The 19,030-nt window shown below is 41.4% G+C and overlaps 1 protein-coding gene across 1 annotated transcript in view; it reads left to right on the forward strand.

The window, feature by feature from the left end:
- Positions 1 to 19,030, forward strand: part of NPSR1 (neuropeptide S receptor 1) — a 147,310-nt gene that overhangs the window by 19,398 nt on the left and 108,882 nt on the right. Inside the window, 1 exon segment of the mRNA XM_025873355.1 lies at positions 12,981 to 13,113. Coding sequence (XP_025729140.1) covers positions 12,981 to 13,113 — 133 coding nt within the window.

The following is a 19,030-nucleotide window of genomic DNA, read 5'->3' on the forward strand; positions in this document are numbered from 1 at the left end:
AGATACTCTTTCAACGGAGGATAAATTTTATTTTCTTTCCAATGCATTTAGTTCCTTTTGAGGATTTTTTTTTTTCACCTAGGTAGGGATAAAAATGCAAAAAGTATTCAAGAATACAGAAACTATTTGCCCAAAATAAAACTTAGAATAATCTATTGAATGCTAACTGCCAAGCACTTTGTCTTCTCCATCGATTATTTTATTTACTCCTTCATTACTCAGGTTAACCTAGATTATGCCATGGTAACAAAGAACCAGCTATTATCAGAAAGTTGAAACGATAATGTTTATTTCCTGCTCATGTCATGTGTTCATTACAGGTTAACAAGGAGCCTCTGCTTATTGTAGTCACTCAGGGACATAGGCTGATGGAAGCTCCATCTCCACACAGGCTGCCTTAATACCAGGACTAGAAGACAGACAGACAGAAAATGGTGAACGAACTCTGCCCTGACTCTTTTAGCTTCTGCCCAGAAGTGACACATATCACTTCTCACAATTCATTGGCCAAAGTAAGTTCATGGTCAGATCTGGTATCAATGGAGCAAGAAAATAACAGCCTCCCTCTGGGAAAGTCAGGGGCTGTTGGTGATCAGAACTGTGAATGAAACTCCTGCCACTCTGAAACAGGCATTATTATCCTTGATTTACAGAGAGAAAAGGTGAGGCGCATTGAAGATAAGTTCACACAATAGTTGATTGTCCAAAAATGTGGACCGAGCCATCTGGTTCAGAAGCACATGCATTCTCCACTGTAACAGAACTCCCTAAAGATGTTCCACAGAACTCTAATTATGTGAGTTCCTAAGCATGTAGAAAAGGACTATGGCCAAAAAAGTTTGGGAAGGAGCAACTATTATATTCATCATATATAATGTATTAGCCTATTTAAGTTTCTGAGAAGTCTTACAGAAAAGAAACCAGTTTAATTCTGCTTAATCAAAATTTCCCAAATTTTTTGGATCACAGAACATTAGGATGTTACCTCTAACAATATGCCATGGGGACAATGGTCCCTGGAACACACCTCAGAAGATGCTACATCATGTTCTTTCCCACGGAGCCTGTGGACTAACCTAACAGAACCACCTTTTTGGGCAGATGAGACCCAGAAAGGTAAAGTGATCTTCCCAAGATCACACAAGCCAGTAAATGGTAGAGACAGGACAGAGCTGTAATCTCTGGATATCTAAGTCAGAGCTCCTGGTTGGCCCGTGGAAGCATCATGAAAATACAAACTGGAAAGCACTAGTCAAATTTAAGATAGCATTAATTCTTAATGCTAAGCGCTACTGAAATATAGAAAATATTTGAACAAATAAAAAACCATGGTGCTTCAGGATAAGAAGATTAAATTTTGTGAAGTTGTCAGTTCTCCCCAAATTACCTTATAATGTTTAAAACAATTTTAGTCAAAACTTCAGTGTGATTGTTTTATTGTGACAAAATAATTCAAAAGCTCATAAAAAAAAGGTGAGAAAAACTAAGAGATTTTAATATAAATGCTAATGAGGAAGAGGGATTTTTCCCTATCAGCTTTTAATATATGTAAATCTGCATTAAGCAAAAACATTTCAGAATTAGCACAATACTTGACAGATCAATAATAACAAATGGTTTGCCCTGAAAATAAAATTCTTGTACATAAATGAACTTAATACTACAAAGAAACTGCAAAAATCAGTAAGAAGGAATGCGTATTTTGGCAATAAAAATAGAGGGTAGGTGGGTGGGTGATGATTCTCACATCACGTGAGGTTGTAAGGTCAATTTCAGTTGGATTTTGGAACTAAGTTTTTACAAAATAGCTAGAAAAAAAGTATAATTATCAGACTGATTTTGAGATGAGCAAAAACTTCCTAAGTTTAAAAATAAATTTTTTTTAAAAAGGTTTTATTTATTTATTTGACAGAAAGAGACACAGAGAAAGAGGGAACACAAGCAGGGGGAGTGTGAGAGGGAGAAGCAGGAGCCCGACTCAGGCCAGATCCCAGGACCCTGAGATCACGACCTGAGCCAAAAATAAAAATTTAAAGGGAAACAAAAACCGAGAAAATTGTTGCATTTCCATAAGAACAAATGAAAGGATCAATTTTTTTTTCTGCAGAGAAACCTCAAGGGAGGTTCTAAAAGGCATCTGAAAGCAAGACACCTTTGTGACAGTAGCATATGCCAAACAGAGGGAGGAGGGAGTATGCCAAACGGAGGGAGGAGGAGTTCCAGAGAAGGTCCTGGCCCCTGAGGCTCACACATGAAAAGATCTGGGGAGCTGCCAGCATCTCTCTAGTAATGACCCAGGTGTGGGGGGAGAGGGATGTGGTCTTTAAATAATTATGGTTACACACTTTCAGAGCCACAGTTGGATTCAGGAATTTAGTGAATTCCCCCATTTCTTTATTTCTCCATTTTCCCATATCGCTCCCCTTGTAATTTTTCCCCACTCCAGCCCCCAATTGAGATTTTGATAGTGATTCCTGAATTACGCATGTGACCTGGAAGTTATCTGTTTCTTTGAAAATCGACTTTTCCAATCATTTGCATCATTTTTCTATCATCATTGGGATGGGCTGAACCACAAAGTGTGTTTAGACTTCCATGGCAAGTAGAGAATAGTAGGAAGGTGGCTTAGACAGAGGCAGGCATCAGCCTAGAGGACCAGTCTCTAGGGGACAGGCCCCTGCTGGGGTAACTGAGGCTCCTGAGCATAGGCCCAAGGTGATGTAGCCAACCCCATCAAAATCCAAGAGGTTCAGATGAGGGTGATGCTTGCATCTAGGCAGATGGTTGCACCTGCAGGCCTCAGATAGGCTCCCATGGAATGACTGGCGGGAGGTGGAGGGACTAGTGTCCTACCCTGGGCAGGGGAGGCTTGCAAGACTCAGAGAACATGTAGGAGACCCAGAAATGCAGGCAAGGGAACCAAAGGACAAATGGAAACCAAGGCAGACTACCAGTTGTACGAACTGGGTGCAAACTAACAATTAGCCATTTATACTCTCCTGACCAACCACCCAACTTAGGTGCCCTGAAAATGAAGTCACCAAGAGTTCAGGATGATCTCCCTGGAATCCTTGTCCTGAGCGACTTTCATGCCCTTCCCACTACCCATTCTCATCTGTTCCGTAACCTGGCTTCACGTCTGCTCCTGCTCTTTGTTTGCTTAGCTCCTCCTGGTTTCTTTTAGCTACTTGATTGTGAACCTTCTGGATGGACTAGAAAGTACAGATTGAAGTCCTCAGAGTCTGTACTGCAATGGGCTCCCAGGGAGAAAGGTTCCTTGAAAACTTTCCCCCATTTATTAGTACCCTTAGAACAGAAAACAAATTCCTGGAGGCTTTTTTTTTTTTAATAGAATTTTAAGATTGTATTTATTTATTTATTTTAGAGAGAGATAGGGAGAGAACGCGCTCGCATGTGAGCAGGAGGAGGAGAAGATGGAGAGAAGGAATCTCAGGCAGACTCCATGCTGAGCATGGGTCCCATCTTGGGACTGGATCCCACCATCCTGAGATCATGACCTGAGCCGAAACCAAGAGTTGGTCACTTACCTGACTGAGCCACCCAGGCATTCCCTGGCGGCTTATTTTTTTAATTATGTAGTAGATCATCAAGAAGAATAGTTTTTTGGTATTTTTATTACATAGTAATTATTCAGTTTCTACTATGTTGTAGAGATTTGGACCTAATTTATCCAAATGTTAGTTTTCTATTTCAAGGGTCTAGAGCTCAAATAGCAAATTTAAATGTTAATCTCAGTTCTTGGTACATAGGAGGAGCTTCATTCATTTGTTCAACAAACATTAATAATTACTACCTGAACTTGCAGCCCAGTGGGTTTTCAGATGATTTCTAATATCTGTGGTCTGGTCTATTATGGGAATTCAGATGGAATCCCAGAATTTAATTGCCCAAAACTTCCAATACACCCTATTTGTGATTAATCTAGAGGTCCTCTTGTGATCCAAGAATGAATCACAAGAAGGGACTCATTGAAATGAATATGGGGCACTGGCATTTCTGTTGCAGGTAGAATTCGAAGATTCACTAGTACCCAAAAAGCTGAATCAGACAGTCCCATCCAAATGCAGTCTCGTGCACCAAACCCTGATTGAAATGAGAACAATTAGGCAGTGGGAAATTAACATTGCAAATTAAACATGAAATATAACCCATGGCAGTAATGATAAAACACTCCAGACCAATAAGTAACCCTTTCTGGTTAGAATAGAAAGAGCTGATGCAGTTATTTAATATGTCCTAGAGGCTAAACTGAGAAATAAATGTTAGGGGGTGAATCATTTCCCTGTGCAGTCCCAAACTGAAGAAGATAAAATTGTCTTCTGTTACTCGTGATGGTCGTGTTGAGAGGTAAGGCAAAGGCAGTTGAAGCAATGAAGACAACTAGAGAAGGTTGCTGATGGAGAATTCTTTTCTTCTTTTGGTAGCAAGTTCTTCTAACTCAGGACAGACACCTAGGATGGACCTTGCCCATTTGAAATAGTTGGTTTTCAGGACACAGGTCCAGTTTCTCATTATTAAGCCTTGCATTGCTCTGTGACCCACACTTAATGTTCCTCAGTGGCCCTTATCTGTCCTCACTAACCTGAAAGTTTTCAACCTCTGCCTTCACTTACATTATTGCCAGGCACCCTACTCTTTCCTAGGCTATGTCTACTAATTTTTTCAGACTCAGTCACATATTAATTTCTCCAAGATAGACGTTTTGACCAACCATGACCAGTCTTTCCTAAAGTTCTACTGCATGTCCCTTCTTTGGAGTTCTACAAAATCTCCATTATCGTAGCTCACAGTGAATTATTTTTTTTTACATTTATGCCTCCACCATCAGACCATGAGCTCCTTGTCTTGGCCTTCCTTCTATCTCCAAACTATGTTGAACTTTAGAACTAGATTCTCAATAAATGTTTGTTGAACTTGATTATACAGAATGCAAACCAGTACGTGTGTATTCACAACAACATGATTTCAAGGACAGTTTTCCACTTCTGGTCTGAGTATCACTTCTATACCAACATATAGATGGATAGGTAGGTAGATAGATAGATTAGATAGATAGATGCCAAGGTTCTCCCCTCAGGGCAAATGCCTTTCCCCCAGATATACTACATGGGAGTTCACAGAATGACTCTAGGTCCATAACTCGTTGGGACTGGCTTAGTCCATGGCCATGCTGTCAACCTCAACAGACCCGGGCTGTGACAATATCTTCCATCTCATTCACATTCTTGATTCTTCAAGCAGGAGGCCTCCTGTCAGTTAGTCCCACCAGCCCCTAGTCAGAGAGTGCAATCTATATCCCTGTCCTGGGTCCCTGTTAAAATGATATGAAAAGCCATACAAAAAATTTGAAATTTGAATTAACATCCAGACTTACATGTAGCTTTATATAATTTTCTTTTTTTGCAATAGTAATTATTTTAGAAGTCTTGTTATATATTTTTTCATAATTGATAACAGTACTAGAAATGAAAGTTATCCTGGGTAATCCTAGATGGAATTCCCACAGTTCTAGGTAAAATAGTTTGGAAAGGTGAATGCCGATAGATGGTTTGATGACAGTAATTCAACTGTATTTGCACGGGTGTCTCCCAGATGGTTACTGGGAAGGTGGTGAAATTGCAGATTCTCAAAAGGGGCATCATTAGGAGGAGGCGGTGGTGGGGATGAAGCCAAAGTATGTGCTCTGCAGCAAGCCCAGTCTTAACCACCAAGCCTTCTAGTCGACCATTCCCTGGCAGTGTCCCTGAAGCAGCGGGTAGAGTGAGAAATGGGGAGAAGGTGGGACAACCTCCCAAATGAGAGGTTCCCAACCGTGCAGAAATGGTTACTGCCCAGGGGTTTCTAGAGCCCTCAGTGGATCTCATTCCTCAAGTCTAATTAAGCAGCTTCAGGAATCCAAAGCTTTGTAGTCTGTTCCTACCTGCCTCGCTTTGAATTGTGTGCTCCCTGCATTGCGTGGTGATTCAGCCTCAGTGGAATTAGACATTTTCAGATCTTTGCCTTGGATATTTGCAGCCCACCTAAGCAAATTAATAGAGCTTTGAGCAGCCTCAGAGCCTGTGTGCTATGAATGACAGGCGGCATATGAGTCTCAGTGACAGGAGAGCAGAGTTTCTTTGCCGGCTGCTCCCTGAGAACTGAGGCTGAATCATAACCTTTCTGAGATTTCATTTCCTCTCTCGGGAAGTAAGATATATTTGCTCCTTCCTGTGTTCGAGAGATTCATCTTCAACATCACAAAAATAACAATAATCATAAAATGAGCCATGAAAATGTAAGCGGTACAGAAAGTTCTGTGATTCCTGGGACAGATGATGCAGCTGCATCTTGTGTGATATTTATGACTACAGTTGTGTGGGCACCTTCCACTGCTCCAGTGTCCATCCATCCAAACACATATGGAGCATTGACCTTACACACTCAGTCCTACTGGACGCAGTCATGAAACTGACCCAGCCCCAGAAACCCAGCTTCAGACAAGTTCTGGGTCAGAGGAAAATGAATGAAAATTGAAAGTAAATGAGTCAGCTTCACCAATCCTGACCCCAAATTGGAACAGAAAACCACTCTAGTAAGTAGGGCAGGGACTTTATAGTCAAGTAAAGCTATGTTCACATCCCACCTACATTGCTTATGAACCACATATTCCACAAGCCCCCTTTCCTTATGTATAAAATTGGGGACAGTGACATCTCATTCATCAGTTTATGATACCTGTGAGCAATATGTAAAGCTTCTCAAATGTTTGGTCCATGACAATCAATCAAGAACAAACACTTACTAAGCATCTACTGTACATGACAAACTAAGTAAGTCAGGTGCTAGATTAATGGGATTCACTCCAATAATATTAGTTCCTACTTACCCTATAATTGTTAAAGATACTTTACACTTTTAATTCCAGTTTCCAGGACTCCTCCGGAAAAGAGGATCACCATTCCTTGAATTTGGATAAATCGTGTTTTTCTCTCAGACAAGTCTGGCATAACCAGCATTAACTAGTGTCACTCAACTAAATGTCTGGTATTTCCTGAGATAATTCCCATTTCAGATAACCTGTTCTGTGGTACTTATAAGTACCCTTTCACTTGTCATTAACTGTATATCCACCCAACAGACATTTATTAAGCACTTTCTATGGGGAAGACGGAATGCGAGCCTGAAGTGGTGACCTAGACCTAATGCCCACCCTCAGAGGCATCCTTTTGGCCCTGGAAGCCTATCCTATGGAGTGAAACCCCAAGTATCGGCCCTGTGGCAGCACCAGCATCATCCAGGGAATGCTGTAATTCATCCTTCTAAATCCCAGGGCTTCATTTTCTGTTCTGCAGAGAGATGACGTCACTACATGGCCTCATCACTTTGAGGTTGAAAACCAATTAGTCATGCCTACAACCATGTAACTGAGTTGAAAACGCCTTAGTCTTGAGTCACTGAAAAATTTCAAACTCACCCATTACTTCTACTCAGTATTGAGCATCTGGCTGGAATTTTGCCTCACATGACCACTAGGGGGCACTTAATCCCCAACTATATTTCTGCAATAGCTTTTTGGGACCTGTGTTGGGATACCACCCCTACCTGGGGGAAAGGTGGAGGGCCCTTTAGGCTCAGGTGAAATACCAACAGACTGGAACTGAAAATAGGATGAACAGGGTGAATTCAAACGTCATCCTGAAAAGGTTGAGAGTTATTTATAAATCACTCCTCAAACCTACACATAGAGCAAGAAACTAAGGAAGGGGAAAAAACAGTTTTTATTGTGTATATACAATGCATTGGGCACCGAGCTAGAAGTCTTGCATTTTCATTGTCAAATCTATCCGTCACAAGTGTCCTGCGGCAGATTTTATCTTTATCTTCATTTTATAAATGAAAAAAATAGACTCAGCGAGGTTATCCCTTACCTATGTATTACACATCTAGGGAGTAGCAAAGAGTCTGATCCCAAGTCAGGCTGGTTTCAAAGCCTACCCACTTTTCTACAAATCACTCACCTGATTGTAATATTCAAATGCCTCTGAACTTGCTTCCTAAATTCCCGTTGTCATAATTTTCCAAATCCTCATATCACCCTGGGATTTGTATGTGTCTGCATGTTTGTGAGTGCATGGGTAAGAACACTATGAATAAATGATCCTTCAAGTACGTGTTTGCATACTTAATGCCCCTTGTACTACTTGATGAAACAGGATTTAAACTTGGCCGAGTATAATTTATATACTCTACATGATGTAGTGCTAACACCTTATACTATAGACAATTAAATGATGGTGAATGAATTAATAAACAAATAAATAAACAGCGCTCTTAGGAAGACTCCAGAAAGCAAGAAGGGGGTGGGGAGCTTCTTCCATCTTCCAATTTCCTGAAGCCTCTGAGGTGAGATTGTCTTCAAATAGAGAACTATAAAGCAGGGGGACTAATTTCACAGGACCTGCTCAGCCTGCCCTATAGACATCATCCAGTCCCAAGGAGAATAGACTCTGACCTGTGTACAGAGAGCCTTGCGTCTGACAGCCCAGTTACTGCAAGTAAGCACAGTTACTGCAAGCTTCTAAGAAAAAGGCTCAGCCAAGCTAACACCCGACTCTGCCAGCCCTCCTGAGGCCCGACTTCCAATTCACTGGTATATCTAACCAGGATAATTTGATTTGCAGTGTTTGTCACTCTGTGCTCCCAGCAGAGCAGATCTGAGCTCCAAGTCTACTTTGAAGATATTGGATGCCTGGGTCGGAATTGTGCTGCATGAAGACGAAGAACACAGCCGCTCTGTGCCCACTGAGAGGCCAGAGGTATCCTCCATTACAGAGCAACTTGATTTCTGGAAATCTGAACTTCGGTGCCAGCAGCATAATCACCAGTGCGCCATGTGAAAAGCAAACCGTTTACCCACTTCAGTGGTGTTTTTCTGGCAACGAGGCTTCACTGTACTTACCACAGGCAGTTAGTTATGTGAAGAAAGGGGAACATGAAGAGAGAGCCATTCTGGAAAAAATTTTAGTTCAGATTTACCTGAGTTCGGTTGATTAAATCTCCTCCTCCTTCCAGTTCTCATCCTGAAGGCCTTCAGGGTATAATTTTAGTTGAAAAAAGTTCTGTGTCGGAAGTAGAAAATAGGGAAGTTTGACCTCACGTGCTGCAAAACTGGAGGAATTTCTATAAGGTATAGAGTAGCTAAGACATTCTGAGGGCAGAGCAGAGAGACTCATTTACTCTCTCATCTGAAGTAAGAGTCTCTCCCTGGAGAAGCAGTGAGCGGAGGCCGGCCCCAGGGGATTCCATTACAGGAGGCTGAGTGGGGGGCAGAATTCTGTGGGAAGTCCACCGAATGCCACAGACTCCATGGAAGAGACATGGTCAGCTGCTTTCAACCTGCTAAGGGACTTGGGCCGCTGAGGAGAGCTGTAGGTGGTGCTGGTGAAGACAGTCTCAGTAAGGAAAACAGCCCGGTATCCACCACCTTCCTGACACCCCACCACCGCCAACAGAGTAGTGTGCCTCTTTCTCTGCCCACTCACCGTGGAGATCTAGATTTCTAATCTGACAAAAAAACTTCACAAACATTCTACCTTTTCCCTTTCTTCTTCATCTGAGGCTGAAAGAGCTCAACAGAAATCAACTGAGTCCTGGACAAGTGTGGAAATAACCCCCCACACCACCATCGCCCAGGCTGAGAAAATTTGCTGGACACGACACAGTGTTCTCTAATTTGAAAAAAGAAATTATGTTAAGGCGTCGAAATGTTTCTCCCTGTGAAACGGATTTCCTGAAAGAAACAGGAGAAAATCTTGGACAGTCTCTCATTTGTATTCTCAGCAGGGCTTGACAGGACTTTGCGTGCCCATATCTGCCACACCATCTGCTCTAGGGTCTCCTTATCTTTTCCTGAACCATAAACACTCCCAGGACCCCATCACCCTCCCTGATAGCACACTATATTAGGACCATACTGGGGACATAGGTGCCTCATCCTCCACATTGGCCCCTAACTGTATCAGCCATCAGCAGCACAGTGTCAGGGAGACCTTCTGCCAACAGATGTCTAAGCCACCTAGTTTCTCATGTTGGTCCCCAGGTTGCTCTAAAGTTTTAAAAGGCAGGTCCTCCAAGTTCAAACCACTTATTTATGCTCCACCATCTGCACACCAGCTGCTGAAAGGAGAACATCGTTCTGGCACATCAAAGGCCTCCCCTGCTGTATCTGCTCCTGACAACTGTCCATCTATCTTGAAGGAGAGAATCCTCTTACTAAAACCACTCACTCACTCCATTTAGACTAGCCCTTTTCATAATAGTTTCCATTCTTGAAGCTTTCTTTAGGTCACCCATAGCTAGACTGCTAGAGAAATGAAACTTCCAGAAGAAGGTGACCCATCTGGTCAAAAAAGGGCCAGAGAAAAAGTATAGAACCTGGCACTGAGCAAAGACTGTTCTCCAAATGTGAGATTAGTAAGCATGCTGGAGGTATCTGCCACCTGTGCCTTTCCAGGTAGCAGAGGTTGTCAACCCTGTGGTCCTCCCACTCCAGTTGCACACCCTGCCCCCCAACACTACCACAATGCCCCCTAACTTCAACCATCTGCAGTTTCAAGGCTCTGACCTCTTCCCAGGGACTCAGGAACCCATCTGTAAATCTGAGATGGAGAACCAAAATATCAATTTGATAAAGTACAGGACTCATGGAGATGCTAGCTTCAGCCTGGACTTCTAGAAAGGATAGGGCTGGAGGAGAAATCATGAGAAACTGCCCCAGCCCTGGAACCTGGCAGACCAGGTTTAGGTTTCCACCTGGCAGTGCCAGGGAACCCCAGGAATGCTTGGGGAGGACAGTGGCTTCAGAGTATGGAGCTGACTCCGTACACTTACCAGCTCCCTCCCCTCCCTCAGTCTAGAATCTTCCCTATATCGTCAACATATTTTGTTTTAGCAAATCTAATCCATTTCTTTTAACTGAAATATTTTACTGCACTGTATGAAAGTATCACCTTTTATTTAGCAATTTCTCCAGCTGACCGAAGAAAAGCAATATGCACAATATATACAGAGTATAGTGAATACCAAATTGCTAATCACACACACACACACACACACACACGCACGCACACACAATACTATTTATTTGCTATGGGTGTGTGTGTGTGTGTGTGTGTATGCACATGCATCCACTTATAAAGTATTTTTCAAAGGATTGGAAAGATAATGTAATCAAAATGATACTTACCTTCTGGGAGAAGGAGTTGATTAAGACAGAGAGTGGTGGCAAAGGAGCTTTGAGCTTTATCTGCATTGTTATAGGTTTTTTTTTTTAAGTAATCTCTACACCCAGCGTGGGGCTTGAACTCATGACCCCGAGATCAAGAGTCACATGCTCTACCAACTGAGCCAGCCAGGCGCCCCTGAATTGTTAAGGTTTTAAAGAAGAATTAATGCACCTGTTATTGCATAACTTAAAATTAATTTAATATAAGAAAAAGTGCTACTGTGATGTCTCAGATACTTAGAGAGTATATTTAGGTTCTCCACAGAAAACACAGCTAATAGGAATATAGAAACAGAGACAGAGAGAGGCAAGAGAGAGAAAGAGAGAGATTTGTTTTAAGAAATTTGCTCATGTGATTATGGGCCTGACAAGTCTGAAATTCATAAAGGAGACAGCCGGCTGGAAACTCAGGCATGATTCCTATGTTTCTCAAGGAATTCTTGCTGGGAAACCTCAGCTTTTGCTCTTAAGGCTTTCAACTCATTGGATGAGTCCCACCCATATTATTGAGGGTTATCTGCTGTATTTAAACTCAAGTTGAATGTAGATATTAGTCACATCCACAAAATACCTTCAGAGCAACATTTTCCACTACTATTTGACCAAGCAAGTGGTCATTATCGCCTAGCCAAGTTGACACATGAAATTTTATCATCTCAGTGGGTATCTTCAGGCTCTTCTTATCTCCACCGAATGAGAGAAGCACTTCAGATTCCAATATTAGACTTGTGCATTCTTACCAGCATTCTGCCCAGACCTTTTGGGCTAACGTGTCTTGGCTTTTGATTTCAAGCTTGCCTCTGGATCGCTTTGTCCCCATTGTCTTCACCCGTGGCCTCGCTCTGCTTTGTCTCTTTGGTCAGCCTGTCCCAGCACCCTGGGCCTCTGCTTATTCTGGGCCATGGATTTTTCAACAGATGGAAAGCTCCATTTGAAGGAATTGTGGAAGACTTCTTACAGAGGACTTGGCATTTTAAATGAGTAGCATTCCTGCTTTTTTTCCCATTATTTACTATTTATGTATTACTCAGTGAAACTTTAGTATTACTGTATTATAAAATTATGTCAAAAGAAAAAGAGTAGGATAACCCATAATCACACTACCCTAAAATACCCAATCTTAGCATTTTAGTCTACTTCAGTCTTTTTTCTACATGTATTAATTTTGCAGAGTTATAATCATACCCCATATATAATTTTACCATGTTTTTCCACTTACTGTTATAGTACAAGCATGTTTAATGTTGCTATATAATCTTCATGGTTGCCATTGTTAATGACTACATAATAGTTCACAGAACTGAAGTGCTTTATTTACTTAACTATCTTGTTATCTTTAAACAATTTCCAGTTCATTCTTACAATAAATATCCACATCTTTGCTACTGTAGTATTCTTTTTCACACCTAGAATTCTTTCACAGAGACTTAAAACAATTGCTTGGCCAAAGAATACATTCTTTTGTCTCTTGGCATATATTTCCAAATAGATTTCTTTTAAGGGTTGCATCAATTTACACCGCCATCAGTGTAAATAAGGACCACTGTGTCTCTGTTCTCTTGAGAATAGAGCTTTGACAGGTGAGGATTTGCGACCAGGAGGAAGACATTCCAGTAGCGAAGCCTGAGCCTTGTGTTCTGTAAAGTACCCTGGTTCTCACTGGTACACTGGTTTTGTGTTGCTTTGTTTCTCACAGACTGAGCAGTTGATAACTCTGTGGATCCTGTTTGTTTTCACCATTGTTGGAAACTCCATGGTGCTGTTCTCTATGTGGAGGAGGAAGATGAAGTCAAGAATGACCTTCTTTGTGACTCAGCTGGCTATCACAGGTAAGTAACTGTGCAGGTGGGAGAGAATTAGCTGTGCGCAAAATTCCTGCGGCTCCTCGCTTTCGATTATTTTACCAATAGAAATAGCATACTATCCAGTCCAAAAGGCATCAGCAAATTCGAGAGTAATTTCTATAGGGATACAAAACCCATATTTGGAGTTTCTTTCAGCAAGTTTAACACATCTATATATATCCATAAGATTCCATTATAAAAATAACTCACTCACTATAAAGCCCACTTGAAAATACCGTTATCAGTGACACCAAGGGATTCTCTAGAGTTCCACCCTTCCTCTACGCAGCAGCCTCTGTAGTTCACTAAGGTGATAGTACGGTATCATACCATATTATGAGCTTAAAAATACTTCCCAGCAAATGGACCAGAATTATCTCTATTCAGTAATAAATGTGAAGTCTCAAGTATTTTGCAGATTTAAGTCTGTGGACATTGTTTTTGAAAAATAAGTGATATGTAACACCACTTGTGGGCACGATATAAGGACATAAGATAATATCTGGGATCAGGATGTTTAAATGTGGATTGGGGGAACGTCCAGCACAGTTGAAGTGTGAATGCATCACACTTAGAGGGGGAGTGGTGAAATATTCTCAACTTTAAAAATGACCTGCGAAATAAGAACTCTCACAGAGATGGGTAGAGCCCAAACTGATAGGGGTCATGTTCAAAAGGAAAACATAATCATGGGGCACCTGGCTGGCTCAGTAGGTTGAACGTCCAACTCTTGATTTTGGCTCAGGTCATGATCTCAGAGTCCTGAGATCAAGCCCAGCATCGGATTCGTGCTCAGCTGGAAGTCTGCTGGAGATTCTCTCTCCCTCTCCCTCTGTTCTGTCTCTCTAATAAATAAATAAAACAAAACAAAAGGAAAACATAATCAAGGAGAGAGTCCTATTCTATAGATCAAAGAAGAGAGTGGACAGGTGGGATTCCTGGAGGGTCCAGCCTAAGACAGGCTGGGAATCCTGAGCTCTAGGAACAAGATGGCTGTGATGTGAGTTTAATTTGAATCAAAATGTAGGGAAAGTGCAAAAAAAATTTTTTTAAGTATTAAGTGCTAACAAGGAGCAGTGGTGGATGACCTTCAGAATGGGCTGTTTGGTGCATTTCAACCTGTGCTGTACTCTCAGTTGCAGTAACGGCGATGGGGAGTTCTTGGGAATTTATTCTTGAGCCACAGTATAGGAAAAACATGGCACTTAACTTACAAGAAAAACTTAGCCATTCATTGCTGATAACCTGAAATTCTCCAATCTCTTGAGCTGGGCTACAGTGACCAGGATGAAAACCAAAGGCACTACTGAGAAATACAGAGTTCGTGAGAGAAGCTTGGGTCAGAGGTGGTACCTATGGAAGAAAACTCCTTCAATCTTTACTGCAAACAGGAGCCCCACTTTTCACCCCTGTGACTGTAGGAATGAAGCAAATGCTGAAAAGCAAAATCCCTGGGTGAGGATGTAATAACTTACTTTCATTATATTTCCTTAACTACTGTGTTGTAACCCACATTCTACAGAGCTGTGTGTTCTTTCAGAGGGCAAGAATTTAGAGGTGGCAAGGATATCAGCTTGGAGTTTAGTGTTGCAAAAAATGATCAACAAGTGAATCACTGAAATTTCACCATCTATTGTTAAAAAGTTGTGCTCTAGTCTAATCCATGGTCTGCCGCATTAACTGGGCTTAATTTCTCAGGAATGTTCAAGTCTGTTTTTTATTTGCTAATTCTTTCTGGAAAAACTCAAGGGGTCAGATCAGGAGGATTTTAAGTGAAGAATTCTTAGAAAGGAAAGCTTGACCAACTTGAGGAACTAGAAAATGTAAAATAACAGAAGCTAAAAATACAATAGATGGGTGTAGCAGCAAATTAAACAAAACTGCAGAGAAAATCAAGTTAGGTCATGAAGATAGGTCAGAAAATAATAATAAGATTGAAGCATGAAGAAACAAAAGGATGGAAAATACAGACAGAAAATAACACATGGGCCCAGGGAAAAGGATTCCCCAAAAAAGATAAAAGAGTAGTCGGAAATAATATTTAAAGATATAAAGACCAACAGTTTTTCCAAAATCCTGAAAGACATCAAAATACAGACAGATTCATAAAGCACCATAAAAGTGAAGAAAGGAGAGAGAAGAATGCTAAAATTATTAGAACAGGTAGGACAAATAAGCTGGTACATTTAACCTCCAATATATTGATAATTGCATTTAATGTACGTGGACTAAGTAGTTCACACAAAATAGCAAGATTGCCAGAGTAGGTTTAAGACATACCTACTTCAGTTTGCTTATAAAAGGTGTATACCTTAAATATAAAGATATAATTTTAAAAGGAAAGTAAAAGGATAGTCAAATAAAAGGATAAAAAATAATAAAACAAGGAAACACAAACCAAAAGAGGGCCGATGAAGCTGTATGTGTGTGTCAGAAATTCAGATATTCACTGTGCTTCTTAAGGCATGGGGGCCCGTATCTTTGTCTTAGCATTTGCTTTAGGGGAAAAAACCGAAGAGAGGAGGATTCTAGCGCTAATAATGTTCTTTTTGTTGTTGTTGATGGTAATTACGTGGATGTGTTCCCTTTGTGATAATTCACCAAATTATATGCTTATGATTTGTGTACTTTATGTAGTTTATTTCAATAAAAAGGTTTATTTACAAAACACAGCACCTCAATATAGAACAGGAGTTGCCATCTCAAATGCCTTCAGGATCAACTGTGTGAAAGAGCCCAGGGAAGGGACAGGTAAAGATGGACCCCCAGGGCAAGTGGAGAATGCGTACCCCACCTACAGGCATTCAAACTCAATTCTTGTTAAGCACTATGCTGATCAAACAAACCACACGGGCATATAGCTGCTGATATATAAAATCTTAAAATCAAAATTTTAAAAGCTTATGCTACGATAAAATTCTAGCCCACCCCATGTTATGAATCCCACTTGCAGTATTGGAAGGGACGGACACCTGGGTGTCTCTGCCTTCGGTTCAGGTCATGATCCCAGGGTCCTGGGATCAAGCTCCACATCCGGCTCCCTACTCAGCTGGGAGTCCGCTTCTCCCTCTCCCTCTGCCCCTCCCCCATTCATGTGCACACGCACGTGCGCGCTCTCTCTTTCTCTCTCTCTCAAATAAATAAATAAAATATTTTTAAAATATGTGAAAGGAATATTAAGCTTTTTGGGTGCAGTTGGGGAGAGTGAGAGCAAGGGTGGGGAGCTTATCATTTATAATGGTTTAAACAAATTGCATGTTTGTCAAAGTTTTAAGATGCATTCTCTTGAAAAAAAAAGATGTTATGTTAGGACTTTCTTCTCCAGTTTCCTTTATTATAATTTGAAAATTATAGACCATTATATTGAACCATTTTGAAACCAAAAAAGTTGAAATGTTATATGCCTCAGGAGCAATAATAATACAAATGAAAATATAAAGGAAATTTCTTGATGATATCAAGCCCAACCTACATAACCTGGTCTACATGATTATCAGATGACCCCTAAGATTAAGGAGAAAAGTCAAAAGCACCCCATCCTTATATCTGCTTATCATTAAAATTCTTCCTTCAGAGGAGCACGTATCAGGCTTCTTGATATGAGGAAAAATCACTGACAAGACACTGGCCCTATCAGGGTATTAAAACAGAGGCTGCTGGCTTAAACTCAGCATGATTGAGTTGTTCTCACATAAAGATGCTGCATTATTAGTGTGTCCCTGTGTTGCCAAGACATTTGCATAAATACAGCTATAATTTTATAGGTGTTTTTCTTTTGGCATCGTGTCTTAGTCTGTTCAGTGCGCCATAGCAAAATAGCACAGACTGGGGGGCTTAAACAACACACATTTATATCGTCAGAGCTCTGGAGGCTGGGAGTGTGAGATGGGGTGCCAGTAGGGTTGGCTCCTGGTGAGAGCGCTCTTCCTGCCTTGCGGAGGGCTGCCTTCTCACTATGTCCTCACATGGAGAGAAAGAATGCAAGCTCTCTAGTGTCTCCTAATAAAGCTGCTAATCCTGTCAGATCAGGGCCTTACCTTTCTGACCAACCACTTCCATAAAGGCCCCGTCTGCACATAGAGTCATATTGGGAGTTTGGGGCTTTAACATGAATTTTGGTGAGACACAAATATTCAGGTAATAACAGAGGGAAATAGCTAGGTGCCTCAGAGGATTACAGGTGATTCACAACGGGCAGAACATAGTGTGGGGGATTGGAGGTCCTAGATGAAAGAAATGAGGGGTAGCCATAAATAGCTTTGGATGCCTTGCTAAGATGTTCAGCAAATCCTTGAGCATATCCTCTGTCATGCTTGCTTGGTTGGAGCCACCACTGCCCTTTATGTGGATTACTGCAAAAGTCCCAACATATAAGAATGAGAAAAGAGATACTTAAATTAACCCATGGCCAGGTTTTGCTGGCAATATGGGAACACAATAAAGCAAGGAAGTTAAACTTCTTGTCAAGGGGATGACACAAATGTTGGACACAGAGACCATGACTAAAGAAAGAAAGGAAAGCAGGCAGGTCAGAAAAATCGAGAGAGAGTGGAGAGTTAAGGAATGATAGGTCGCCACAGAGTGGTAAGGTGGGCTTAGTGATAGCCGCTGAATAAAAGAGCTGGAAAGAAGTGAGTGTGTGTTCAAGAGCCAAGATATTCTCAGGTGAATGTTGCAGAGATGGTATAACTCAGTGTGTCCCTTGTACTGGGGAGTAGAGTATTGTCACCTGGAAAGTTGTTAGTAAACAGGGCCACCATAATGGAAATTAATTCTATTAAATTTTTACCGTGTACCAGGCTCTGTGCCAAATGCTTTGTGTAGATTATTTGATTTAATCCTCACAATAGTCCCATGACCTAACTCTGCCATAATCCCCTTTTTATGGGCATAAAAATTAAGATTCAAAGAGATTCAGACCTTGCCCTAGGTCATGCAGTAAGGGGTAGACCAGATATTCAAACTCAGGCAGTCTTTCTTCCAATTATGAGTTTTTAATCGTCACAGGGTGGGCCTCTCCAAGGGGCCTATGCGTGGGCGAGTGGTCTGTGGACATACTGCAACACCTCAGGACAATAGGAGCCTGGTTAGATGGAGCAAAGTTGAGACCCTGGTGCCAATGTATTTAATAAATGGGGGAGGTTGATGGAGCAAGAGCATAGGAGTCACTAGAGGTAGGAGAATATAAGAGCTGAATATACACTTCAAACGATTTTGAAAGTGCTTACGATTCAGTTAAAAATATTTGTAGCTGGCCAGCTGGCTGGATTTCTAGTCTGCATCGTGAACCCCAGCATTGGTACTAGTGACAACTGCCCATGCAGGATGGGACGCCAGGAATCCTCCTGCCCCATCCCAATGCCTCGCACACCTGTTGATATTGGCCGAAATGACTGCCACAGCATAACCATTACTTGGAAGCCTGTTAAAATGAAAATACTCTGAAAACCTATCTCACCCTTCACTTTGCTCATTCCTTCCCAGTATGGAATGAGAGTCTGAGACCTCATAGAAGAGAAGGGTCCTGGGGGCCATAGATGACAAGGAGTGGGAAGGAGCCAGTGTTACTCAAGACATATTTCACCCATTTTAGACTTGTCTACTTCAAATCCTTTGGGGAGCCTCAGGATTTACATAAAGGAAACCAGATGTCATGGTTCCAAAGTTTAGGAAGGGCTAGATCATTTTTTTTTCACAAACGTTCATTGCACCTTTTTTTATTTTTTTATTTTTTTAAATTTTTTATTGTTATGTTAATCACCATACATTACATCATTAGTTTTTGATGTAGTGTTCCATGATTCATTGTTTGTGCATAACATCCAGTGCTCCACGCAGAATGTGCCCTCTTTAATACCCATCACCAGGCTAACCCATCCCCCCACCCCCCTCCCCTCTAGAA

Source organism: Callorhinus ursinus, unplaced genomic scaffold (genome assembly GCF_003265705.2).
Source record: "Callorhinus ursinus isolate GAN/ISIS: 27379988/994484 unplaced genomic scaffold, GSC_fseal_2.0 scaffold12, whole genome shotgun sequence".
NCBI lineage: Eukaryota > Metazoa > Chordata > Mammalia > Carnivora > Otariidae > Callorhinus > Callorhinus ursinus.